This window comes from Bactrocera oleae, chromosome 5 (assembly GCF_042242935.1).
Source record: "Bactrocera oleae isolate idBacOlea1 chromosome 5, idBacOlea1, whole genome shotgun sequence".
Classification (NCBI taxonomy): domain Eukaryota; kingdom Metazoa; phylum Arthropoda; class Insecta; order Diptera; family Tephritidae; genus Bactrocera; species Bactrocera oleae.
Window position 1 is genome coordinate 67,741,887 of NC_091539.1, and position 26,125 is coordinate 67,768,011.

General features: G+C 33.5%; 2 protein-coding genes and 4 non-coding genes across 15 annotated transcripts in view; 1 reads left to right on the top strand and 5 right to left on the bottom strand.

The window, feature by feature from the left end:
* Window positions 1–26,125, top strand: part of Nadsyn (NAD synthetase) — a 127,809-nt gene that overhangs the window by 2,548 nt on the left and 99,136 nt on the right. For 2 of the 4 annotated variants that reach the window (XM_070110350.1, XM_070110349.1), the window contains exon 2: window positions 14,349–14,363. The exons of the other annotated variants lie outside the window; for them this stretch is intronic. The gene's annotated coding sequence lies outside the window, so the exon portion shown is untranslated. The remainder of the gene's footprint in view (window positions 1–14,348; window positions 14,364–26,125) is intronic. 4 annotated transcript variants of the gene reach the window in all.
* The window catches only part of Nna1 (Nna1 carboxypeptidase), a 115,742-nt gene that overhangs the window by 1,980 nt on the left and 87,637 nt on the right, over window positions 1–26,125 (bottom strand). For 3 of the 7 annotated variants that reach the window (XM_070110344.1, XM_070110343.1, XM_070110342.1), the window contains exons 4-14: window positions 24,262–25,436; window positions 22,485–22,631; window positions 22,100–22,223; window positions 21,710–21,847; window positions 17,427–17,707; window positions 17,150–17,309; window positions 16,701–16,859; window positions 10,794–10,962; window positions 6,649–6,739; window positions 6,455–6,584; window positions 5,844–6,365 (exon numbers count right to left, since the gene is read on the bottom strand). In XM_070110344.1, the coding sequence (XP_069966445.1) occupies window positions 5,844–6,365; window positions 6,455–6,584; window positions 6,649–6,739; window positions 10,794–10,962; window positions 16,701–16,859; window positions 17,150–17,309; window positions 17,427–17,707; window positions 21,710–21,847; window positions 22,100–22,223; window positions 22,485–22,631; window positions 24,262–25,436 (3,096 nt within the window). Of the gene's footprint in view, window positions 1–5,843; window positions 6,366–6,454; window positions 6,585–6,648; window positions 6,741–10,793; window positions 10,963–16,700; window positions 16,860–17,149; window positions 17,310–17,426; window positions 17,708–21,709; window positions 21,848–22,099; window positions 22,224–22,484; window positions 22,632–24,261; window positions 25,437–26,125 lie in introns of all 7 variants that reach the window. The other 4 variants (XM_070110346.1, XM_070110345.1, XM_070110348.1 and 1 more) reach the window with 4 other exon arrangements.
* TRNAY-GUA (transfer RNA tyrosine (anticodon GUA)) lies at window positions 117–214 on the bottom strand. Its single transcript has 2 exons — window positions 178–214; window positions 117–152 (listed from the first exon to the last, which is right to left on the bottom strand). It is a non-coding gene; the product is annotated as a tRNA-Tyr (tRNA).
* TRNAY-GUA (transfer RNA tyrosine (anticodon GUA)) lies at window positions 759–855 on the bottom strand. The gene is made up of 2 exons: window positions 819–855; window positions 759–794 (listed from the first exon to the last, which is right to left on the bottom strand). It is a non-coding gene; the product is annotated as a tRNA-Tyr (tRNA).
* On the bottom strand, window positions 1,200–1,298 carry TRNAY-GUA (transfer RNA tyrosine (anticodon GUA)). Its single transcript has 2 exons — window positions 1,262–1,298; window positions 1,200–1,235 (listed from the first exon to the last, which is right to left on the bottom strand). It is a non-coding gene; the product is annotated as a tRNA-Tyr (tRNA).
* TRNAY-GUA (transfer RNA tyrosine (anticodon GUA)) lies at window positions 2,013–2,111 on the bottom strand. The gene is made up of 2 exons: window positions 2,075–2,111; window positions 2,013–2,048 (listed from the first exon to the last, which is right to left on the bottom strand). It is a non-coding gene; the product is annotated as a tRNA-Tyr (tRNA).

A 26,125-nucleotide genomic window follows, 5' to 3' on the forward strand; every position in this document is an offset into this window, starting at 1 on the left:
GATAATATTAAATAGATTACAATAACATTTCGATTTCATATAATTTTTTAATTAATGGAGTTTATTTGTTCAGTGCAAAGTTGTGATAAGATTTGCAAAAAGAATCATCTATTTAATCCTTCGAGCCGGATTTGAACCAGCGACCTATGGATGGCTATGTTCATTTTACGATTTCCACTACAGTCCACCGCTCTACCAACTGAGCTATCGAAGGTGTTGTTTAAATTTTCTCAAATGTTACTAACGAATTTAGTTAAAAAAAAACGTATGTTTTTAAGTATGTTTGAAGAAGTCACGTGTTTAATTTGATATAAATCTATAAGCATAAAGTGAAGTGGAATCAAAATACCAGAAAAGTTTAATTTTTTATCCTTTTGTATTAAAAAACTCTTTGCGTACTTTTAAAATTGTCAAATTTTGATAAACAATGAAACTATAATTTTTTTGTAGCTTTTTAAATATGATATACACTAGTTTTTATATAATTAAATTTGATATACACTAGTTTTTATATAATTAAATTTGATATACACTAGTTTTTATATAATTAAATTTGATATACACTAGTTTTTATATAATTAAATTTGATATACACTAATTTTTATATAACTAAATTTGATATATTTAACGAACGAATTCGGTTCTTTTTTATGAATAGTTTTGTTGTGGCCCTGTTTCTATTTTTTAGTAACATTTATTTACTTATAAAAGTAATATTCCATCCACCTTTTGGAAAAGAAAAAATTATTACGACCTATTCCTTCGAGCCGGATTTGAACCAGCGACCTATGGATATCTATGTTTTGACTTCAATTCCTCTACAGTCCACCGCTCTACCAACTGAGCTATCGAAGGTGTTTTCGAATTTTGCCAAAAGACTAATTTAAACACCACGAACTTTTTTGTATCGTAAGTGTCGATTAAAATTGATAAACCTAAAAATTGAATACTTAGAAAAAAAAGAAAATATTTTGAAATATATGTTAAAATTTAAATAATGTACCCTATTCCTTTTTTGCTTAAAGGCTTATCGCAGTTTTATACCATATACATACATATAAATTAATTAATGCAAAAAAAATGTACTATAAGATTAATTTTCGGCCATATATTATATACATTCAAAAAATTTGTATTATTGCCAATCCCTTTTTTTTTGTATGTTTAAAAAATATGTTTTCTAGCTTTTAAGCTAAATTTCCTTCGAGCCGGATTTGAACCAGCGACCTATGGATATCTACATTTCATTTTTAGAACTCGTCTACAGTCCACCGCTCTACCAACTGAGCTATCGAAGGTGTTGTCGGAAATTTGTCAGAAGACCGACACGAGTGTAGATACCGTAATTCGAAAAAGCGATGTATTTTTATCAGAGAACGTAGCAAGCAAATGTGTGTACTCTGTATTTACTGCTTTTCTCCCAAATACAAGTGGTAGACTATTTTTAGAACTCAAATTTGTTGGAGATTTTTCTTTGTAAAGCTGTTGATTCTTGTCAGAGCTATCTCTCATCTGTAGGTTCTTGTCTGTGCTAAGTAATTTTGTACACTTGAGGTTTGTGGAATTTGTGTGTTGCAAATTTTTGTTTAGTTTTGTTTTTATTTCATTTCTTATTTTATTTCTTCTAAATTATTTAAACGCCATAAGTAGTCGCAAGTCTTAAAAAGTATTGTACATGTACATACATATGTAAATGACAGGTAAACAAACACGCTCTCCAGCCCATCGAAACAGAGCAAAAATTAAATATATAATATTTTAAATCGCAACAGAAATAAAATTAATCAAAACGCTTCAATGGTGATTTGCTATCGAAGGATTTTCTTGTTACAAAATACTTATTATATGTGTGTATTATTATACTTGTATACCAAAACTAATATTTGCATATATCTTAAATTCCCTTGATTATTATTATAATTTTTAATTAATTTAAGTTTTCATTCCCAAACGAAAATAAAAAATTTTAAACTTCCCTATAACTCTAATTATTGTTAAGGGAATAATTTAAATCCTTCGAGCCGGATTTGAACCAGCGACCTATGGATATCTACAATTCACTTTCAGATCTCGTCTACAGTCCACCGCTCTACCAACTGAGCTATCGAAGGTGTTATAAATATCACGCCCAAAATAAAAAGTGAGAACTTGTTTTGCCCAAATAAGCATTTAATTTACATATATTTATTCAATTGTTCGCTCCAAAATTTAATGAACCACAGACCTAAGCGAAACGAGTGATTGCCTTTCACTTTTTCAGTTTCTATCAACAAATTCGGTTGGCTATATTTTTAAACAATCAATCGCATAAGATAATGGGAATAATGATTAAGAAAAGGTTGTTTAGTAAGTTTTGCTTACAGTAGACGCTCCATATAAGCAACAAAGAATAAAGTTTTGGTATATTGGTGTGTGTTCTTATGGAGGTTTTCGTTGCAAATTTAATAAAATGTTATGTCCACTTGTGAATTTCAAAAACCATTTTTTTTTTACATATATATTGAATTTAGATATGTTTGATAATATTCCACGAAAATGTGAAATTGATTCGGCAAATAGTTATGATGATATGAGCGTATCTGTAAGAAAATTTTTACTTAGTGTAATCGGCTCCCAAAACTTTAAATGCGTCTTTTACGAAACGCTGTTTTCAGAGTTTGATGAGGAAAATTTATCCAAAAAGGCTGAACCGAACTGCTTAAATATATGTACATATTAGTCAGGTATTGATGCAAGGCATAAGATATTTGATAATAATTTCGATATTTTAAGCCTCTCTGTGCTGTGTGTGTAAATTTTTTCATAAAAAACTATTTTTTTTTTTGGTAAGTCGCCTTTTGTTAAAAATCTGAATTTTGACTAATCTTTATCCATCTATAATATTCTAATAATAATTTTTATTCGGTTTTTGGTTTTGAGATTTTTTGTTTTGAGATAATTTTAAGCATGAAAATCTGTCTGCCGCCAAACAGATTTTTTCGGAGGTCATGCTGGAGATCAAATAGGGGATCAAAGGAATCCAACATTTTCAAAATTAATTTGCGATTATTTAAGTACATAAAATTAAGTAAATGTACACTTTTTTTATTCAATTATTAAATAAAAAGTCGCTCCAAAAAAAAATTCACCAAAAAAGCGTTTTTTCTGACTCGCAGGTGAATATAACCCCTTAAGAGGAGAGGGTATTCTGGTTTAGAAAATAAAAAAAAAATTTTTTTTTGCATATTATTGTAGTAGGTATAACCCTTTAAGAATATGTTCCTAAAAGCATTTTTTTTAATTTCAATTATTTTCGGAATTACAGCTCACGGCCTGGAATTTTTTGAAATTTGTCTTTTTTTTTTTAAATATATTATTATAATTGATTTGGTAAAAATATTTTTTTTTTTAGTCGGGTCCGAAAAAGAGCCTAAATTTCGGGCTTCTAAACCAGAATACCCCCTTAAGTATGGAAATCAACTGAAAGCAATTGAAAAGCGATTTTAATGAAATTAAAGGACCTTGAAGAGATAATTGGCAACCTTGTCCGAAAAAAATTGCAAGGACTTAGCTCTTCTGTTAAAATTGTTTAACAACAGAACACTGTGTAGCGCCGCAACATATTCTAAGCGGCCATATTACGACAAGAAATATTGACGTAAATCAGGTGTGATTTGTTTTCAACTTATTGATTTTCTCTGTTTGCCTTTGTTGTGGCCATAACTTTGTGAGGAAGTGCATTACCTTTAAGTTTTCATTCGCAGTTGAGGGATTCCAGCGGGGTTCCGCTGTTGCGTGTAATTTGCAAGGAAAAAGTCAGCGAGTTGAACCGGCGTCAATGACACTGAACCCCAACTGCTTACAACGAAACTTGCATAACTTTGTTGTTGGGAGCAGTGCGCTCACGGCGCTGAATTGTAGGTGTTTCCGAGCTTTTTTTCTTCTTGAATGCAACGCCTACTTAATGAATATATACGCGCACACACACACACACACACACATAAAAAACCCGTGTTGAACATAGAGCATGTTATGCAATATTTAAAAGTCCTACGGTGCTCCCGAGTTGAACCCAAGTTGTGCAGTCGCTGAAAGGCCTCTGGTGGACTTGACCTTTTCAACAGCGCAAATCGCGTGTGTTGCAACACAGAAATTCCAAAACAAAAAAATTCTTCGACGACAAAAATTACGGGTTATTATATAATACATATGTACATATATAAATATGTATATGACAGCGTACCCTAGTATATGTATAGGGGCGGCAAACAACAATTATCGCTGATGGGCATGTAAAGCCGCCTGCCAAACAGCGCACAATGGCAAAAGGTGCAAAAATGCAAAGCAAATGAAATATTCAATGTAAAGCGGAAGTGAAAATCAAAAACAAAAACTCAAACAAAAAAGGTAGAGCGAAAGTAAAATGCAAAGAGAAAAGCATATAAAAGAATTTCGCATGCATTTTTGCCTGTGGCAAAACAATGCTAAACTGAATTGTTGGCAGTGGAAGAGAAAATATGCGCGCGGCTGGCGAGCAGAAAAAAGTGAAAATGCCTGAAAAATGCACGGTTTACAAAGCTGTAACGTTTTGTTGTGTGTGAGTGAAAATTCCACGTTGTAAAAATGCAGGTGGCATTGCAAAAATGCCGAGAATTCGCTGCAATGAGTCATAGGAAGATACTTGAACCTACTGCGAATTGCGCATGGTATATTTTTTTTTGTTTTTGTTCTGGAGTACGGCATAAAGGATATGGTGCGTGGCGTGAAAGCTTAACGCACTGGCATTGTGAAGGCAGAATGTGACAGTTTTTAAATCTCGTGGAATTAAGCAGAACTCAATTGAAACGGGGTTTGAAATTACTCTTGCCGCAATTCGTGGGTATTATATACGAGAAGAGCACCAATGAGTGAGAAACCGCTGGAAAATCACCCCCTTTTTTATGCACATTTTAAGTACCTTTTTTAGGTTAGATGCCAATATTTTGCGAAAGAAGTCTTTTAGAAACTTTTAAGAACTTGTAAGAAGCAAGAAAGGAGAAGAGATATTAGAGTATGAGTATGTATAATAACTGTAGATTTTCAATTCGTAAGCATACTTTTGAATTGGCCCAAATAAGTTCCAACAGTTACGAAAACTACTTCGAAAAATAACTTGATGAGCTAAATATGCCAAAAACTTGTGTTGGATGACTTTTAGGTAACTGAAACTCGCAACTTAAGAAAACTGCACGAAGTTTTACGATCGCATTGGTACTTGCACTTAATTGCGTAGAGACATTTGGAGGATGTGGCCCCAAAAAGCGCTAAGTAGTATCGTCAGAAAGAATACTATAGCGAAGTACCTCAAATAATTTTGATTGAAAAATCGAGGCAATTGGAAGTAATGCTTCAATGCCGTGGCCGGGGAAACCCGCATTCCGCTTTAGAAGCTTATACATATACCCATTGCCGAGAAGGATGGGTCTAAGAGTTTACTTATTTTTGATTTCGGACCTTAGGACTCCAAATGATTTTTGATTCAGTCTGTTAGACATAAAATGGGCGTTTGGACGAATTCTTACTCGCATTGTTCCTAAATTGCGCCAAAGTCCAGCGTTAGGTGTGCTATAGTTAAATTGGATGAGCTCAGTGAGCCACTGTGGCCCAAACGCAAATTCGAAACATAAACGAAAAAGTTTGATTTCAGACGAGTTTTATTCCTTGCCAAAAGCAAAAGCCTTCTGTAAAGTAATCATGTCTCGGAAAATAGATAAACTTCTATAGAAGTCTGTCTACAAGAAATAAGTTGACAATTCTTTAGACTTTTGTCTATCTAACTTGTTGAACCGACGTCTTACGTTAAATATTAACTGTAAACTCTTTACCTTTTGCTTTCTGCGGAGGATGTATATTTTTCTTTCCGCCAGCCACGTCCGAAGCTTTCTCGAGACTGTCGGCCGTTGCACCAACGGTGTTTCCTTTATCTTTTTCTTGGAAGTTTGTGGCTTTTGCGCTATTTTTCTACAATCTTGTTTCGAATCCTCACCTTCAGCGGATAGAAAAGCGCGCTCATCGGATTCATTAGTAACCGAGTCGCAACCCGGTGAGGTCATCGCAACATTTTCATGTGATGTGCCGTCGTGAGCATCTTGAAAAATCTCCTCATAAATATACGATTTTCTATTAACGCCATCGCCAGTCTCAGCGCCACCCTGTAGTCGATGTATTTGCGAATTTGTAGCAATTTCGAAACTATTCGTGCTCTTCCTCTTCGTGTTCTTCTTATCGGAGCGTTTCGATTTGCCGCGTTTAAATTTGATGAAACAACGGAATTTCTTTTGGAATAACGGTTGAAAGTAAATGCGATCGAGCTCACGCATTACGCGACGCATACGTGTCAATTTGTGCTGTGCATGTGGTGGGGAGGGATAGAAGGAGCGGGTGGTAGGTGGGAGATATTGAGTAGGAATAACTTGTTTACGCTGTAAGTACATACCCGCCGATGTTGGGCCTCTGCTTCGGGCGTTGATGGCGGTGCGCGGCTGAGTGCGCAGCAAGGTCCCTCCAAATCGGAAAAGCTCGAACCGCGACATTCATTCTCTGAACTGGAGATGCCACCCTCGTCGCTAAATCGATTGGGAAATTTTATATCACTGTGAGTTATTTATGTGTTGTTATTGAACTGCTTACCTCGAATAATCAGATAACGGTATATTTAGTGGCTCATCAGCATTCGAACCCTCTTTCAAGAGTCGCTCGATGATCTTCAGACGTAAACGCTCCTGTGTTGGGCAAATTTATTAAATTTATTAAAAAGTTAAAATCAAATTATCATCTTGGTTCTCTCGTTTTCAGAAATGTGTTTTGAAATGCAGTGTTTTTTTTTTTTTTGGTGAAATCCTAGAACAATCGAGTATAGCTTTGGAAAGTGTAAGCAAATGTTGCAAAGAAGCGTAGAGAGAAGAGGTTCCAATGAGCAAATTAAGTGCAAATAAAAAATCTTACTGTTGTCAAATAAATAGAAAACAGCTGGAGCGAAAGACATAAAAATATAAGAAAATATTTCTTTGTCTGTCGATACACCAGACGTAATAAAAGCTGTATCTTTCGAGTGAAAAAATTCTAAATTATTCCTTGTCTATATCTAGTATATACTCCTTTTTAAAGAAAAATGTTTTTCTTGGGTTAGAAAGAGAAACAGTCGTTGACTACTTCGCATTGAGTTTTTGTGACAAGAAGTAGTATTTCCAATGATTGCTAACGATATTCTGTTGCAGGAACTAATAGTTCGAGGGCTACATTTACGTCTTCAATATGTTAGCTTTTGAAGTTCTTCTATTGCCTTAGGATTAATCTTGGCTGGAAACCCTGTCTGTCGTAATTGTCAGCCGGAGTAACGGTTCTTCAGTGTTTCTGATCTTTCGTTACTTTATCTATAAATTGTTTTCCAAACTTGGTCTCAAGATGATCTAAATTATTTGAAGCATCTTAATAAAACCACATTTATGATTGATGCCGTTTTTAAATCGAATTGTTTCGCTGAGATATTCCTAAAAAATGTGAAAACAACTATTAAGATCAAATTTGACTCGTACTGGTCCCTTTAAACTGCCCGCGCAAACCGAATCGATAAAAACTTTTTTAGTTAAATTGTTACAACTTTTTTTATGTTCGTGTGAACATAAGCTGTTTGTTTTTAGGTCAAGGCCCTCATGGCGCGTACGGCTTAACGAATTTTTCAGTTTTGAAAACAGGAAAATGCACAGAGCCAAATCTGGCGAATACGGTGTCTGAACGTTGACTCTCAGTTCGTGTTTGTCCTAAAAAACAGTCACAATCATGCTAGAATATGACCGCGCATTCAGGTCTTCAAGGTCAAGTTTGATCGTAAGTATAAGTAGAGGTCGCTGAGCCGAAAACTACTTGTATTCATATTTTTTTTGGTTCTATCATTTTTGAGATATCGTCTGATAACGATCTGTAAGCGATCTCACTTAGAAAATAGTAAAAGTTTGAAAAACAGCTTTACACATTTTCATTGAAAGATTGAAACAATCGTTGGAAATTCACGGACCGACCTTGGCTCTGGTATCTCTTGGAATGCATCAGAGATGATCTTTTCACACACTTAGAAGGCACTAACTCGGATTTTATTAAAAAATCTGATTTTCTAGCTGCTTTAAAAATTCAATAAAAATTATAAAGTCAGTTACAAAAACAATAATTTTCGAAATTTTTGGAAATATCTAATAGTCAAATTTCCAATGATACTAAATTTACTAAGGCCAACTACACACTACACAATTTTCCTTGCAACGTACCATATGCGCTAAGTGCCACGAAAAATAAAACAACAAAACTACAAAATATTTTATAAAAACTTAAAATTTATTATTTACTTTTGTTAATACAAATTGGCGCTACAAATGAAATCTGTGTCATACAGACGCACTTACGTAAATACAAACGTACATACATATAAAGATATTGCAACAAAATCGCTAAATTTAACTAAATAAATAAAATCAAATTCATATAGTATAATGTTTAGAAAATATTATTGTTTTAAAATCACTTAAATAAATTGTACTTTTATAACTAAAATACACACATACAAACGCAACTTAATAATAAAATGTTTTTATAAGCGAAATTGACGATATTTGTTGTAATTCTGTAATTTATTTTGAGCATTGTGGCTTTGGAAAATAAATTCAATTTCTATAATAAAGCGTGCATGTGTATGGGTATGACTGTTAATATGAGATGAATAAATTACAGTTATGTGCTTTTGAAAAAGTGAATGAATGTAGGATATTTATGCTTGAACATACACGTAAGTATAATATGCATAAGCTTAAGGTAAGCAGCTTTGCTTTGTTAGAGAAAGCGCGCTAAGATAGCATTTTCACATAAAAATTGATCAAAATGGCACGAAGCGGAGCTTCAATTTCATTAAAAATTATATTTTTGTTGTATATGTTATATATATTTGTTTTTGTATAACCGTTGAAGAGCTCAAAGTTAGTTGGAAGCAACATTTATTGTTTGGCGGGGATATTACATTTTCTCAGAGCTTAAGTTACTAAATACTGCGCTGTTAGTATAAAATTTAAATATTCTCGTATATTTAATATATATAGTTTTTTTATATTAAATAGTAAAATTATTGTTGTTGTTTGCATATTTTTTGTTGACTAAAAAACTTTTCATAAAAATATGCAATTGTGGCGATTTGCTAATGCAGCTTAAGTCGATTTAACGTAATTTTCGTATATTCTTCGGTTTCTGGTAGCTTTCTTTTGTCTGTAAACTACCGTAATTTGCGATTTCGATAGAGTAGCTCAAATTATCAGCATTTGCTTATGTCGACTTATGCCCTTTTCACAAATTGCCACTAAAAAATTTAAAATAACTCTTAGTAACGATCGTTTACGTAGTGTACGTTCGGCATTTATGGCATAGCTTAAATTCGCAGCATTTTTAATTTTCGTTAAACTTTCGAAGCAAACACTTTTTCCACCATAAAAATATAACTAAACTTCAAAAAACATAAATTCGGAACATTTATGAAATTTTAAAAAAGAAAAGTATTTGAAAATATTCGTAACAAGTAATAAATAGTTTTTAGTCAGCTCAAATAGTTTGTAATGGAAAAAATCGTTGAATAAATGTCAGAAAAGATTCAAACAGTAAACATTTGAAGTCAAAACTATTGAATTCAAAGGTAATAATTTGAAAAAAAAAAATGTTTTAACTACAGAATAAGTATGTTTTGGTTTCTATGTGTTGTTTATTCGACATTTCAATTATTTTCTAAAATTATTTTGAAATTCGTCATACTAGCGCATGCCTACTTCGCTTTGAGTTCGACGCTAGTATGACGTCACACAAAACTGTTATCAAATTTTTTCAGATAATTCAGCAGAGTCTTGCAGTCTATTATTCATGCTCGTATGATGCTATGTATGCCATAACCGTAATTTACTACTTGATTGTTGAGTTCCGTTGTATTTTCAAAACCTATGCCAACTGTTATTAATTTTTATATATATTTTTAGAGCTTTTAGCACTTGTGGGTTTTCAGTATTTTTATAAGTAGACGAATATCTAGAAAAAGGCAGTAGATGTTATACAAAATCAACACATTTTTATGCTAAGGCAAAAATAAATACTAAAATATATATTCTACCCTCCAAGGATCTAGAGAAATTGTAAGTCTTGGCTGTCACTCAAAAATTTAATATATTTTCTGATTTCAAACTCATTTCTTATTATTTTTCGTACCACAAAAATTATACATTTTATAGAATCGCGATTCTTTTTTATTTACTTTTTTATCACTCATAGATAGTATCAAGAGCACACCTACAGTTATACCAATTTCTCTGATCCTACTTTGGGTGGTTATATACGACAAATAATAATCACACTTAGCAGTAACAACAAAACGTGACTTAATACAACTTAAAAATACAAAAAAATAGAAACAAAAATAATTTTATTGTACAAATATAAAAAAAAAAAATTAAAGCAAAAATACAAAGACTTATTACTCAAACGAACTAAATACCATATTACGCAAGAAACACATACACTACGTCTCTGGCAGCATCCGTCAACTCTTCTACTTATAGAAATACCTAAGCTTCCCAACTGGAAGCAACAACATGTATCTACATATTTCTCTTTTATTTATATTTTTGTTGTTTTTGAGAAGCCTATTATTTGCGGCGTTTTCTCCTGTTTCATTAAAATAAATTTGTTTCTCTCTCGCTCTTAGGAAACACTCTTCCCCGTACGCTTAACCCCGAGTTTCTCAGCGATTATACATCCCTGTTCGGCCATTTTCTTCAATTTCAATGCTTTCTTCTCGCGTTTCTCGCGTTTTCTAATTCTTTTAATTTGTTTCATATGTCTTGTCATTCTCTTTACTTTATTCGGTGTATCATCGCCATAATCGAGTAGTGTTTCACAAAATGCTTTCCCCATGTGCTCGTAATCCTGTAAAAAGAGACAGAGAGAGAGCAAAAATAATAATACTATTTAATCAAAATTGTTAAGCTTAGCTTGATTTTGCAACAAATATCAAATAATATTAATCATAGGCATCCTCAAATCCCTTACGCATCGTTTTCGGGTTTTCAAAATTTCGTTACCAAAATTTCGGAATCCCGAAACTTAGTAGTGAAGAATATTTTTATGCACTCATGTGTTCGTGTTGTTTAAATTTTAGTTGAATCTAATACTTCTTATGATTCTAACTTAATTAAATTAAACTGAAGTGGTCGGGATCCCGAAATTGTGGTTTTTCCGAAATTTTGAATTTTTAAAAAATTTTCTACTTCATTTATAAGCTTCAAATATTCCTTTTAGTTATTTTTTTAATAAATCAGCAAATAACCCCTGCTAAAATATGAAAATCCCTAAATTTCAGCTTGAAATATAAAAGTAAAATATAAACGAAAGCATAAACTAAAAAAAAAAGAAGTAAAATAAAGTCTCCTGCACAAACCACTTTAGAAGCATTCTTACACAAAAGTATAATTACATTGTATGCATGTAATTACAACTAAAAATACAACCGAAAAAAGTTGCTAAGTCGTTCAAAACACTCGATTCCAATTTCAAATACTTTAAATGACTTACAATATCTTACTTTAATTACTTTCAGTTTTACTTTGAGAACTTTGTGCAACTTTACCATTAGATGCACACATTTCCTTTGCCGTCTTTGGCTTTGCACCGCTCGGGAATATTCATGCCCTCTTATATTATATAAATATATGTATGTATGTGTGTGTATATGGTAAACATATCTGTATATATAATACCAAAATAAGCAGTCAAGTTCAGAATGAAACTTAAGCCATTAGTACTTTTACGCATAAATGCGCATTCTGCTCTTCGTTCTAAGGCTCTTTGCTTTTGATTTGCTTTTCTAAGTATCAAATTCATATTTGAGTGTATATGTAAGTAGCTATATACATACTTAAGTATGTATGTTTATACGAGCATAAATGCCTGTTTGATTGTGTTTGTTTCTAAATTCTTCTTATTTCTCTTTTTGCTTAGTCTGTTTTCTGGTACGTATACATATATATATATATTCTTTTCGAGCTGTTTCCCGTCTGTCTGTATATTTGTTTGTCTGTACATTTTAACTGTGGTATAAGCTGATTATGTCCACAGATGACCGCAACCAAAGTACCCGTTTAAAGACATATTTAGATTAATGTTCGCTTGAGTATAAATAAGAAAATAAGTAGTATACCATATGAGAATACGAGGACCGACTGATATACCTACATATTTGAATATTAAAGTAGTCTGAACCAAACATGCATTGTTTTCAGAAACGAATATATTGAGTATAAATAAATCATATTCTAGCACATAAAAGTATGAAATGTGGATACTTTTGTTTGGTTTTTGTTCAAAAGCTTTCGGGATCCCGAAACCCGATCTCGAAATTTCGGGATTAAAAATTGTTTTTTTTTTTTATTATTCAGTGCTTCAGCATATAATTCGCATAATTTCTTATCATAAGCTGTTTTTTGTTCAAAAAAATTTCGGGATCCCGAATCCCGATCTTGAAATTTCGAAATTTTATTATAAGATTCAAGCTATATCATCCAAATTTGCGTAGGATAAATTATTTTTACACTTCTTGCGATAGCGTGAAAATAGTTGAAATCGGACTACAACCACGCCTACTTCCAATAAAACACAATTTTAAATTCCATCTAATTGTTTTACATTCGAGTATACAAATAAAGCACCAATTAATATAAAACTAATATAAATTTTAATAAAAATTTTTGAACTTCGGGGTGACTTTATACCGTATATATCTGCCAATATGCGATTTTAATCTAGATTAATCAGGAATTAACCCCAAAAGATGTAAGATTCGTATCGTATTTGTACTGTCTTCTTCACGGCTAGTGTCTAACTTAGGCAGATAATTAATTTTCGAGAAAATCAACGCATAAGCGATTCCAATGATTAACTGTTGACTCGTTAATAGGAGAAACTACAAAAGTTAAAACTTTTCGGATTAGACACATGAAGCTCTAAACAATAATAGCCATTAGTGTTATTTTTCAATACCCAGTGTGGGGGCCTCAGCGACCTCCTAACATTACACATACTTCAATGTGAATTTGATACAGAATTCCTTAATTGACTTGCTCATCTCAAAGACCTCAGCGTTTTAATGCATAATTTATGTTGAATAATCATTTTTTTCCACAACCTCAAGTCTATGGTATACAGTTGAGCCGTTCAATAAGAAATGCCACAAATTGTTGCAAGTTTGATCACAACAAAATACTCGTACCTACATACAAACATATGCACACGATTATACTCGTATATAATACATATATACATTGGTTTGTGCTTTGCATTATTTGTATACTTGTAGGAGAACCCCAAGTAGCAGCCTCCTAAAGCATCCATAACCACACACTCATTCATGTGATCAACACATATGTCTGTGTGTTTCATTTTATGCGCATTATATAACGTTATGATTATCAGTATTTTTATTATCAATTTCCGCACGACTTGTGCGACATTATGAAGCATGTTGCTGTCATCAGCAAAACCAATAACTACAACAACAATTTTCAAACAACAAAGGAAATGACATTAGAGTTTACAAGCATACACGCGTACATATATACATATATACATACATACACATATATATGGTATATACATATATGCAAACATAGCTGCGTTGTAGTTGATGAAATTCGTTGTCACCCCTACAGCAGCAAGCTCTATTTCTATATAAATTCCTTAAGCTCCTATGAAACTTTGCTATAACCGTTATTTAGATTTATACAAGTATGTATGCATGTACCATATTTGTATAAGCTTTCTTACATTTTCATTGCATTATACATGTAATACCTCCGCTATTTACACACTTTGTGTCCCCTAAGATTTTATTTCAGAAAATTTTGTTGATTTAATTTAATCTTTTTCTCAAGCAACAATCTTTTGTTTGCTTTAATTTGTGTTATTGTTGTTTTTGTTATGCCAAAGGCTACAATTCTCTGTTATTTATCATTTTGATATACCCGTTTTATTAGCATGCCGTTATTATTTGTCTATCTATCAATATTGTTATTGTTATTGTTGTAACGGGTCCTCAAATCTCTATCAATAATACTTGTAGAAGAAGTTTTGCTTACGTCGATATACAATGTTCATCATACGCCATGGCGTTGAGGATGACTTGAATGCTATATACAATTCATATATATATGTGTGTGTGTATGTGTTTTATGGATGCTGTTATGTACTCGTACTCGTTGTTAATATATGCTGGTTGTTATTTTCATTAATATTTTCTCTATTTTCTTGATATTTTCCAGCGAGGTCATCACAAGGTGAGTACAAATAAACTCAAATTTACCAGTAGACATGACTGGATGTATATTTCTATATATGTTTACATACATTTTATTGATTGATTTGATACGATGATGGATTGTGTTTCATGTCTAGGTGCTGAATATTTTTGAATCAGATTGGTATTTTGTGTAACACTCGAAGCTGCATGATTTTAGATTTCGAGATAAAAACAAGTAATCCTACTTTTTTATACTCTCGCAACCTGTTGCTACAGAGTATAATAGTTTTGTTCACCTAACGGTTGTTTGTATCACCTAAAACTAATCGAGTTAGATATAGGGTTATATATATATAAATGATCAGGATGAAGAGACGAGTTGAAATCCGGGTGACTGTCTGTCCGTCCGTCCGTCTGTCCGTCCGTCTGTCCGTCTGTCCGTCCGTCCGTGCAAGCTCTAACTTGAGTAAAAATTGAGATATCTTTATGAAACTTGGTAGACATGTTTCACGGTACCGTGAGACGGTTGGTATTGCAGATGGGCGTAATCGGACCACTGCCACGCCCACAAAACGCCATTAATCAAAAACAAATAACTTGCCATAACTAAGCTCCGCAATAAGATACAAGACTGTTATTTGGTACACAGGATCACATTAGGGAGGGGCATCTGCAGTTAAAATTCTTTTTAAAAAAGTGGGCGTGGTCCCGCCTCTAATAGGTTTAATGTGCATATCTCCTAAACCGCTAATGCTATAATAACAAAATTCACTGGAAGCAAATATTTTTAGCACTTCTATTGACGGTGTGAAAATAGTTGAAATCAGGTGGCAACTCCGCCCACTCCCCATATAACGGTACTGTTAAAAACTACTAAAAGCGCGATAAATCAAGCACTAAACACGCCAGAGTCATTAAATTTTATCTCTGGGATGGTATGAGATGACTTTATAGGAACCGCGTTCAAAATTAGACAGTGGGCGTGGCACAGCCCACTTTTAGGTGAAAACCCATATCTTGAGATCTGCTCAACCGATTTCAACCAAATTCGGTGCATAACGTTCTTTTCATGTTTCTATGTCACAGTGCAAAAATGGGCGAAATCGGACTACAACCACGCCTACTTTCCATATAACACCATTTTAAATTCCATCTGATTATTTCACTTTCCACTATGCAAATCAGGCAACAATGACTGTATCGGGATAAAACTTTGCGTGAATAATGCGATTAAAGTATGCCACCTTGTGGCCAAAAATTGTCTAAATCGAACCAAAACTGTTTAAGCCCCTAAGTACTAAATATGTGGACCCCAGTGCCTATAGTTGACCTTCTACCGAAAATATCAGCCAATCCACAAAGAAATCTCAAACGAGTATACTATTTGACTTTGCGAGAGTATAAAATGTTCGGTTACATCCGAACTTAGCCCTTCCTTACTTGTTTTTATTAAGATAATCTCAGAAATTGTTGTAGAATGAGGTGGCTAGTAATATTAATTTATCCTATGCTGCGAGCGACAAATTTAGCCATGATCTATTTCGTTGCCTACATTTTGGCGCGTTGAGCAAAAAATAGAAACAAACGTTAGCTTCGGCTGGAACGAAGCTATAATACCTTTCACAGGTGCATTTCTTATAGCATAAGAGCGTATATAAAGATTTTACTCTTAATTTTGATCAAGCAGTTTGTATGGCAGCTATATGCTGTAGGAGTATGATCTGAACAATATATTCGGAGATTGTAGTGTTGGCGTGGATAATAATAATAGCCAAATGTCGTGAATAAGTTTCGTTAAGTGAAAGAGTTTTCCATAACAAAATTTGATTTGGATCTATCAGTTTGTATGGCAATTATATGCTATAGTGCTCCGATATTGACGGTTCCGAAAAAAGAGCAGCATCTTTGGGCGAAACCAATATGTGTAATCCAATTTGAATCGATGTCTTAAAAACCGAGGGATTAGTTCACGTTTATATAGACAAAGTGACGGACATAAAGAAATCGACTCCACTCGTCAAGCTGATTATTTATATATATACTTTATTATAATTGTATAATAATTTAATGTAATGCTATCATATTTCATCCATGCTGCGAGCCAAAAATTTAACCATGAGCTATTTTGTTGCCTACATTTTGGCGCGCTGAGCATAAAAAATTAAGCTTCAATGAAAAGCATTCTAAAGTTATAATAAATTATTTTCAAAAACAATTTAATTAGAAAAAAATCTTAAACAGATTCAGTTTTTTAGTTTTAAGCTTCCAAATCGTTTAGCCATAATTTTTGGCTTAAAATAATTTTTAATTTTCAACTTTTCCTTAGCAAAGATTTCAAATATTTTGTTTTTTACACATTTTTGCTACTACTTACCGCCGTACTAAAGTGTGTACCCTTGCGTGAGCCCAGCGATGAGCCGCCAAACGATGCCTCAATTGTGTAACTGTTTGTGATGCCCAGCATCCAAACCACAATGCGGCCGGTGCCCTCTTTACTGCGTTGCACCTTAAATTTACAGCTTTCAAAGGAAAACTGCAAAAAGGTAGACATGAAAAGCAGATTAAAAACATGATGATGTAATGAGTAAAAAGAGAAGATGAAGCAGAGTAGATAAAAGTAGCACAAACAAACAGAAAAAGCACGCAAAATGTGGCAACAAAAAATATAATGTGGCAGAGTCTTAAACTGGGTTAGGCTTTGTTAAAAGCTAAAATAAAATAAGCTCAACGATAAAGTAAGCTAACGGCATTTCTATCATCTGAATTATGCTAGTGTGCTTTAGTAAGCTACAATATTTGTCTACCTCTAGCCCGACTACCCACCTTATCGGCCACATTCTTGTGCAACATTAACGGAAATACTTGTTCTGTTAGCTTCTTTTCGGGACTCCGCTTATTCTCACAGCCATAAACGAAAATATTGTGCTTGCGCGAATGGGCGTGCATATCACAGTACAAGACAACTTTGTATTCATCAATCAGTCTGCGGTCGGTCGCGTGAAATATTCGAGAAAGATAAGAGAAGTTAAAAGCTTTAAATTACCAAAAAAAAATGTATATATTTTCTGCCATTATCTCAATATCGGCGCTAGTAATTTACCTTTTAACCATGGCTTTTGTATACCAAATGGAGGGATATGTTTCCCGTATAACGGTGCGATATTGGCGATTTAGATCCTTGCCCGTCAACGAGTTACGCGTATTGCCCACAATCACACCGTCCGGATTGAGCATTGGTATCAGCTTGAAAATGAAGCGATGGCGCAGTCTTTTGGCTGTTAAAGTGTCGCCGGTGATGAAATCCATGAGACCCTTCATCATCCATGAGGCGGGCGTTTCGCTGGGATGTACACGCGCTGAGACTACGATTGCTTTCTTTTTCTGCAATTTTATTTAATTTTGTAAATATTAAACGATTTTTTCAATATATCATAACTTTGATTTTCTTGTAGTAGTTAAAAAAACATTTTTTTTAAAATAGCGAATTAAAGAAATTCTAAAAGGAATATTTTAATTTTTTTTAAATATTAGGAAACTTTTTTTGACACAAAATGCGCATAAAATGCAAAAAAATCAAGTTTCTATAATGTTACTATTCTTAAATAATATTTCTATTTTATATAATTATATTATAAATACTTTACTGATTGTGGGTTGGGTTATTATTAAAAAACTTAAATTCTAAATTTAAAATATGCATTATGAATTTATTAGCAAAATAAGCTTCTTCTGAGGGAGAATTAATTCGCAATGTAAAGTATAATGAACTTGAATCGTTTTCAAATTGTTCTCAAATCGTTCTGCGATCTGTCAATCTGTGGGGTGTAATGAATCGAACAAACAACTGGTATAAATCAAATAGTTTGGCATAATCTCGCTCATATTCTCTAATACTGAATTAGTAGCATCATTTGTTGTTGCTTTCATTAGTAATATTTTTTACAAGAGAGTAGAGCTCAAATATTGCGAGCAGAATAGTGGCGAATCGAACAGACAACTTCTATAAAACAAATAGATTGCCATAGTCTATATAAGTAGTGTGAGCATAGCTCGGAATTATGCCTAATTACAGAGTTACTGGCACAGTCTCTAATAGTGAATTCAATTGAAACACTTTTTTATTGATTAGTTGGTTGGCGAGGTGTCAGAAAAGTTGTGAATCGAACAAACAAGTGGTATAAATCAGAGCGAGTGAGTGTTATAGTTACTTAGCGATAGAGTGACCAACAGTTATAACATTTTAGGGATCAATTTACTCTTTTCTGTTGAATACAACTGGAAATTTTTGTTTCCTAAAAAGCTTTTTGACAAGAGATTAGTGGTTAAATAAAATGAGTAAGGAAGCAGCCAATTGAAGACGCTGCTGTTGCTACGCCATCCGCTCAATAACTAATTTTGGTTTCAAAAACTAAATAAACTAAACTCGCATGTTTGGTTTGAGTTATCCAAATACTTTAAAAACTAAAATAATTTCAGCAAAAAACGCGTTAATTCACAAATAAGCCTTGACCAGACTTCTCCTCTAAAAGCTCCAAATATTTAATCAAATCATAAGCATAACTGTTCTTTCTAGTTAGAAATTTTCTATATAAATTGTGCGACAAATAATTCACATAAATTAAATTGCCGTTAGTACTGTGTTCTGCGTTTTCCTGCTGCTCAAATAACATAATTCAAATGAATTAATAAATTTGCATATAAATTTGTTACAGAGTATCCTTGTTGGGAATGTTTAGATAATAACTTATAATCAAAAGTGCATAAGGATCATCAATATTATATCAAAAGCATGCTTAATAAACTACTTCAATGCGATTACTTCATGCTAATGTAATTTGTTTCCACATACTATACATATGTATGCACAAATATAGGTACATAGTTATATATACAAACAAAAATTACTGAGAATACAGCTACCTGCTGATTGCTCAAATAATTTTGCATGCCTCTGCATGTGGCACAGTCGAATTCTGTACGCCGAAAGCTCTTGATGCAGGCAAATAACAACTTGCAACATGGGACCGGAAGTCATTACGTTGCTAATCGAGGATTATGTATGAGCTCATTGCAGCAGAATCAGCTTTAGTCAGCATTTATGTTCTACGAGAGACTTCAGTCGCTTACTTAGGTATGAGCACATACATATATATGAACGGTTTAGTAAGTCCTATCTACTAATTTGAGCTTAGAAGCAGCGGTGTGTAAGCATTTGATAAAATAGTGTATATTTGAAGGGATCATATATATATGTAGTTATGTAGATATGTACATATATATCTAAGTATATTCAGCTTTGTGTAAAACGTTCGTATTTACGGTTACATAAAAAATTCATGAACAACATTTTCCAACATAAAATACTTTAAAAGCTATAAATTTTTGCATGTAATTTTCAGCACATTTAATTTAATGCTTTTGAATAAATAATAGCGATAATTTCTACGCTCATCGCTATTCACGTGCTTTTTCTTTATTTCATGCAGAAAGCAATGAAAACGATATTTATAGCACACAATGGACGAAGATTATTGATGGTCGGAAAGAGAAAGATTGCAAAATGACTTAATGGAAAGTGTTGCAGCCTTTACATGTAAAAGATTTTGCAATAAGACACCATAAATATTAATAAATGAGTTGGGTATCCTTGGGTTTGTTTCTTTATTTTGATTAGCTGTTTGAAGGAGCTTACTTCTTTTTATTTATGGCGAATAAACAGCTCAAATTTCGTAAGCGATTAGCTTTTATCGAAGGAAGTCAACTAAATATTTAACCTAAATATTATTTTACAAACGATTAAAAATTTAAACTACGTATCTATATTTAATTTAAAATTCTGTCAACGTTAGGTGGTTTATACAAATTTCAACTTTATAGAATAAGATAGCCATTAATATTTCCTTAAATTCCGATTAGCTTACAAATCACTAATCGATTTTGTATTAGCTTTAACTGATCGATACAAAAATAACAATCGTACAATTTAAATAAATAACATTGCAAAATAACCTATCGATTATCAGTCGAATGAACAAATATAAAATTATTTTTATATTTTAACAGAGTTAGAATGTTTACCTTCAAAAACATTAAAATTAATTAGAAAATATCCAAAATAGATTTTAAAAGATAATAGAGCATAAATAATATGAAAATCGAAAAAATTATGATAGACAAAATTAAATATAGTTTCGGTCGAAACTTGAGAATTAAGCCTATAATGACTGATTTTTATCGATTGCATATTATCGACCAGCAATTCTTAATAATCGATTATTTTGTTAAAATTTAAACAATTTTGATGCGAATTCTTGGATCAAATGTTATTCACATGTTACTTAAACACCTTAATTCATGAAATATATTTAAAAAGTTATGTGAATCGAAAACTGTGTTGTTAAAAAAATCTATAAATGAAAACATTGTCAAAAGTAAAACAAAATTTTTAAAAGTAGTGATCGAGGTAGTTCAAAAGTAAAATAGACCTTGTCGAGCACTTTCAACTTGGTTCAGTAACATTCGAACTAAAAGTTTACCGAATTTTGTTATTGTGAAATTTTTATCGAAAAATATCGAAACTTATTTATGTAGATCAAAACTATCGATTACTGTTGTTTAGGGTTGAGACTACATTAATATTTCAAAATCGGTATAGTTCGGTTAACATATGCCTGTGTCTAAATCGGATAAATGGATTCGGTTAACAATCGTGTTTTTGGATATTATTTATCACGATGATTTAAAAATTTAACAAGGTCGTTTGTAAAGTATTTTTTATGTACGAGTACAATACAGTTAGAACACAGTATCTATTCTTATATTTTTTTGAAAATATTCTGGTACGCCGAAGCGTGTGTTTAAATAACACCGAAGTATAGTTAGATATTTAGGAGCCGCCCTTATTTATATAATTATTTTACCTTTCGATAAAAAAGTAAAATATTTATGTGTCTCTCCGAAATAAAATTTTATTAAACCTATTTAGCCTCTTTCCTATATTATAATTTGTTTTTCTTTATTTTGTCTAACTGTCTGTAATTTAAAAAAGTTGGCAACTCTAAAAAAATGTATCCCAAAGCATGTTTTTCTAAAACCTCTTTAGTTGGTTGCTGATTGATTTGTTAACATTATTAATTTTATTAAATTGAATTTTTGAATAGGTGGCAACCCTTTTCGAATAAAAAATTCGACTGTAGGCTCATATTTCCATATTTTTTAATTTTATAATTTTTTTTTATGAACGAAAACTTTCAACAGGTGGCAACTCTTTTTATAAAAATATTTTCTAAACCCTCTTGGTGTAGTGTACATTCATATTAGACTTAAAAAGTTTACTTAAATTAAACAAATTTTTTCTATGTAAGTTCAAGCAACCACACTCACCCTCATCGCTTCCTCATCCGCCACCGGCGCTGTCACCGTTAAATAATACACATTATTACCCGCAAGCGAGCGACACAAAAGTCTTAATTTACAAAATTTCGATTTGACAGGATCCTTTTGTATAGTCATCAGATAATCCTGCAAAAGAAATTAACAGTGACATGTGAAAATTGAGTATTAAAATGATGATTGTCTGCCTTTATTAATCAACTCACACACACACACTTATCAGCATACATGAATTGGCCGCTCTCGAAGGTGACCCACAGGTCCTTAAGAGGCCAATGAGAGTTTCGAGTGTCCATACTGTGGCCTACAACTTTTCATATACATATACACATGTGTGCTTATAGATGTGTGTATGTGTATTTTTGTATTTGTTGCACTCACCTGCAAGTCACTGTACGTGTACGGGTAGCTGTGGGCGAAGTACACCGTATCGTTGTCGTGTTTAAATTCAATATTAAACGTTAACGTGTAGGAGCTGTTCTCGTCCTCCTCTTCAGATGGTGTGCTGCAAAGCGAGACAGGCGACAGAGAGAGAGAGAGAGAGAGAAAGTGAGAAGAGCATGTGGGAAATTTAAATCAACACATTCACGGGAGATTACAAGGCATTGCCATGAAAAATGGACTATAATTGGAATTTTCATTTGAAATGGCTCGAACACACATACACACATCTACTTATGTATGTGTATGTATACATACATAGGTAAACATAAATATGGTAGTGTCTGCCTGGCAAAGGCTTCGTCTGCCATCATAATAAACTCACTCATCATCATTGCGATAGTAGGCGATATTTGTGCCACAACGCCTCCAGCCCTCGTTTATCTGCTTGGCGCTGATGGTCGAATACATGAGCGGGCGCATGCCATCATTGTACAGGCTATCTGATTTCACCAGGTTGACGATGGAGAACCTTTTGCATCATGTCGAAGGTCCGTTATGCATGTTGTATCGTGTTAACCGTTTGCATGTTGCACAGTTGCACGGTGGCATAAGTGGCGAAGGCGTGGGAGACACGTTGCAGCATCGTCAGCAGGCGTCATTGTCGTTGCGCAGCGGTGTGCAACATGAACGAAGCAATTTGAAAGCGGAAATGAAATGAAAAAATGATTTTTTTTTTTTGCAAATTAGTTGGTGTTGACCAGTGGAAAATTGGAGCATTGCTATGTGCTATATGTGTGTCCTTGATGTGTTTGATATGTGTGAATGTGTGCATGTGGAATATGTATGAGTTATTCGAGTACCAATCAAAGGATGAGAGAAAAATGATTGAAAATTGATTCCTAATGGTTTTCAATGCTGTCGAAATTCAAGTGATGTTGGTAATCTATGAAAACTGGCACTTGTAAATATACAGTTTGTGTGAGCTTTATGATACCTAAAATTAAACGCCATATCGATTTTCTTTAAATCACTTACTTAGAAATGCCACTCTCATAGAGCATATTGAAATGCGTATGAGCAGTTCTCATTTCGGAAAGCTAGAAATCTTCTACTTAAACCTGTGGCGATTGTTAGTTAAACAAACACATTTTTTTTAGTGATTTCTACTCTATAAATGTGCATTGAGTTCGTAACGCTCATTTCGAAAGCCCTGGGTTCGAATCCCAGCTACAGAAAATATTACATTATAAATTATCTTATTTATTTCTATTACAGCAGAGTCCATTGAGTTCGTAACTCTTACCGTGGGTTCGAATCCCAGCTACAGAAATTTTAAATTATGAAGCCTGCTATTTATCAGCGCTATTTTTTATGTAGTTAATGCTAAAATTCTTCATAAGTTTTTCATAAAAAATTGAGCAGTGTCTAGGAACCTGTCTTAAACTTTTCGGAAACTCAGGTTTTAGTTATATTTACAGGAAGGACAACTCAGTTGTTCTGATCTTTTTAGATACTCCAAACGGTTGTTTATGGAAAAGTATATGAAGTTATCAGCTACTTTAGAGCTCCACAACTAATTAATACTTATGAGCTATAACATGACATCATTCTCAGAGAAACTCCAAGCAGTTGGTACTAGGATCCGTCCCTTTGAGACCATGTTTGTAAGAGAATTACTTCTTACAGCTTCTATAGTTTAAACTGTGAAGAAGAAATCCAAAATATTTAGCAAATGTAGGTCACCACTTTGCAAACCATTATTAGGGACTATCTTCATCCATTCAGTCCATCGCACCGGGAATAAAGTACCAAATTCGACGACTATAACATCCTTCGGTGTCAGTTGACCCAATTTTGAAAGTTACTTGATGATCTTTGTTGTAAAATAATTAGTTCTTAAGGTTCAATCTTGGTTCAACTGGCTCCGAAACCTTTAATAATAAGGATAACCTCACTTAGTCAATACTGCAGACGGTTTCTAAATGAGGGTCTCTCTACACGTGGAGCTCAACTATTTTAGATTCCATTAGTCTAATAATTAAAAAAAGATCATCCCCATAGGAACCAAAGATTTGTCGTTCTCAAATATCTTACTGTTACAGTGAAGGAGTTTCCGTAGCTTTTTTCATTAAATGTAGATGCCGCATAACCTCACTTACCTGTAAATGACATTCTTTCTCGTACGACGCACACGAAAGTAAAACCATTGTTTGGAGCGGCTCGTATACAAATCCGAACGCAAGTGCAGCTCATAGTAGGTCTGTGTAATCATCACCGCTTTCGCCAAATTGCCCGACTCGAAGCGCGACTCGAACTCCAATCCGTCATATTCCTCCGCGCTGCAAGGATGACAATTCATCAAGATCTTGGAGCCACCAACTGCTGATCGACTAAACTGAATGTCATATAATGAATCAGAATAGACAATTTCATTATCTCTATTTGGATCATAATTGTTATATTGATTTTCTGTATGAATATTTTTGCTTCTGAAATCATAATGCACATTTAAGTCTACATTCTGCAACTGCGAACCGTTTGTACTGGACGTATTCGAGTTCGGTTTGAAAACCTGATTGTGTGCCAATATTTCTGCCAACTGTTTGTTTATGGATTTTGAATTTTGCTCTTTGGATTTTACCGTCGCTTGTTGCGAGTTCATATTCGTCGCAGTTACCGTCTCACGCAATGTCTTGCTACCGTCGTCATCATCATCGTTCTCTGCTTCGTTAAAATTCGCATTAATATCAATGTCACTGCTTAAGCTACTACTACTACTACTACCGCTACTACTATCACTAGTCTTAGTTATTTGGGAACCTAATTCGCCTGGCGGCTTGCTAAGTGCGTTAGATTTGCTTTCATTTAATTTTACCGGTGCGATTGGACGCGTCGGTATGCTTGGTAATGGCACATCTTCGGGAAATTTAGCTTTACCCTTAATGGCAGTTAAGTCTTTGCCGAATTGACTCTTGATATAAGTGGGCGTGGCTGGCTGATACTCAGGCGATTTGCTAGCCCAAATATCATCGATGTCGTCCTCGACCTTTTCCTCGCTCACATTGGATAATGTCTTAGCTATGGCCTTCACTTCAGTCTCTTCATCGTGGTCATCGTCTGCCTCATCATTATCGTTGTCATCGTCGTCTTCATCATATTCGTCATTGGAATTGCTGGACGATCGTCGTTCCATGCTCGCCAATAGCTTCGTGAATGAGTTTTTCAATTTCAACTTACGACGATCGGGTGTGCTGCGATCGGGCGAAGAGCCACGTGACTCGGAAGACGATATATCCGAGTCACTTGACGAATTTTGTGCTTTTGACTTTTTCTTCTGTGCGTTTTGTCGTTTTCAGTGCATTTGTTTTTGTTGCATAAAAAAGCAAAATAAAATAAATCGAAATTAAACTATAAGATAACGGAAAGTATACATATAAAAATTAATACTGTTTTTAAATAATTATGATAAATTGAAATGTACTGCTAAACCACCAAGTAATATATATAACCTGCGTCTAAAACCAAGAACTTGTACAGTTATGTGATACCGCATTACCAACCAGACCTTTGACCAGAAGCTCAACATAGTAACATATATTCTCATACAAATGGCTGGTGGGCTCAAGTCGCAACTGATAATAATATCCATATTAATCGAAGGCGCAGCTTCAGAAAAGGGTTTTATAAAAGAAAGAGGATTCTATATATCTTAGTTGCATATAATTTTTTGCTTATATCCCAATCGGTACCTACAGAGATATCTCGTATTATAAGAGATTTCAGCCTCACCTTGTCTAGGTCTCACCTGATCATGCTTCACCTCATCGTGTCGCAATAAATTAAATATTGTGATTTTTCATTGTTTTTGGTGTTATTGCATTTTGCAACATTTGGCGTACTTGAACTAGCGACGACATAGACATAAACCCTCTCCACCTCCTCCGCCGCAAAATAACAAAAATTTCCCAAACCACTTTTGCTTTCTTTAAATTTGTAGGAAGTAAATACCGAGCAAGTCACCTT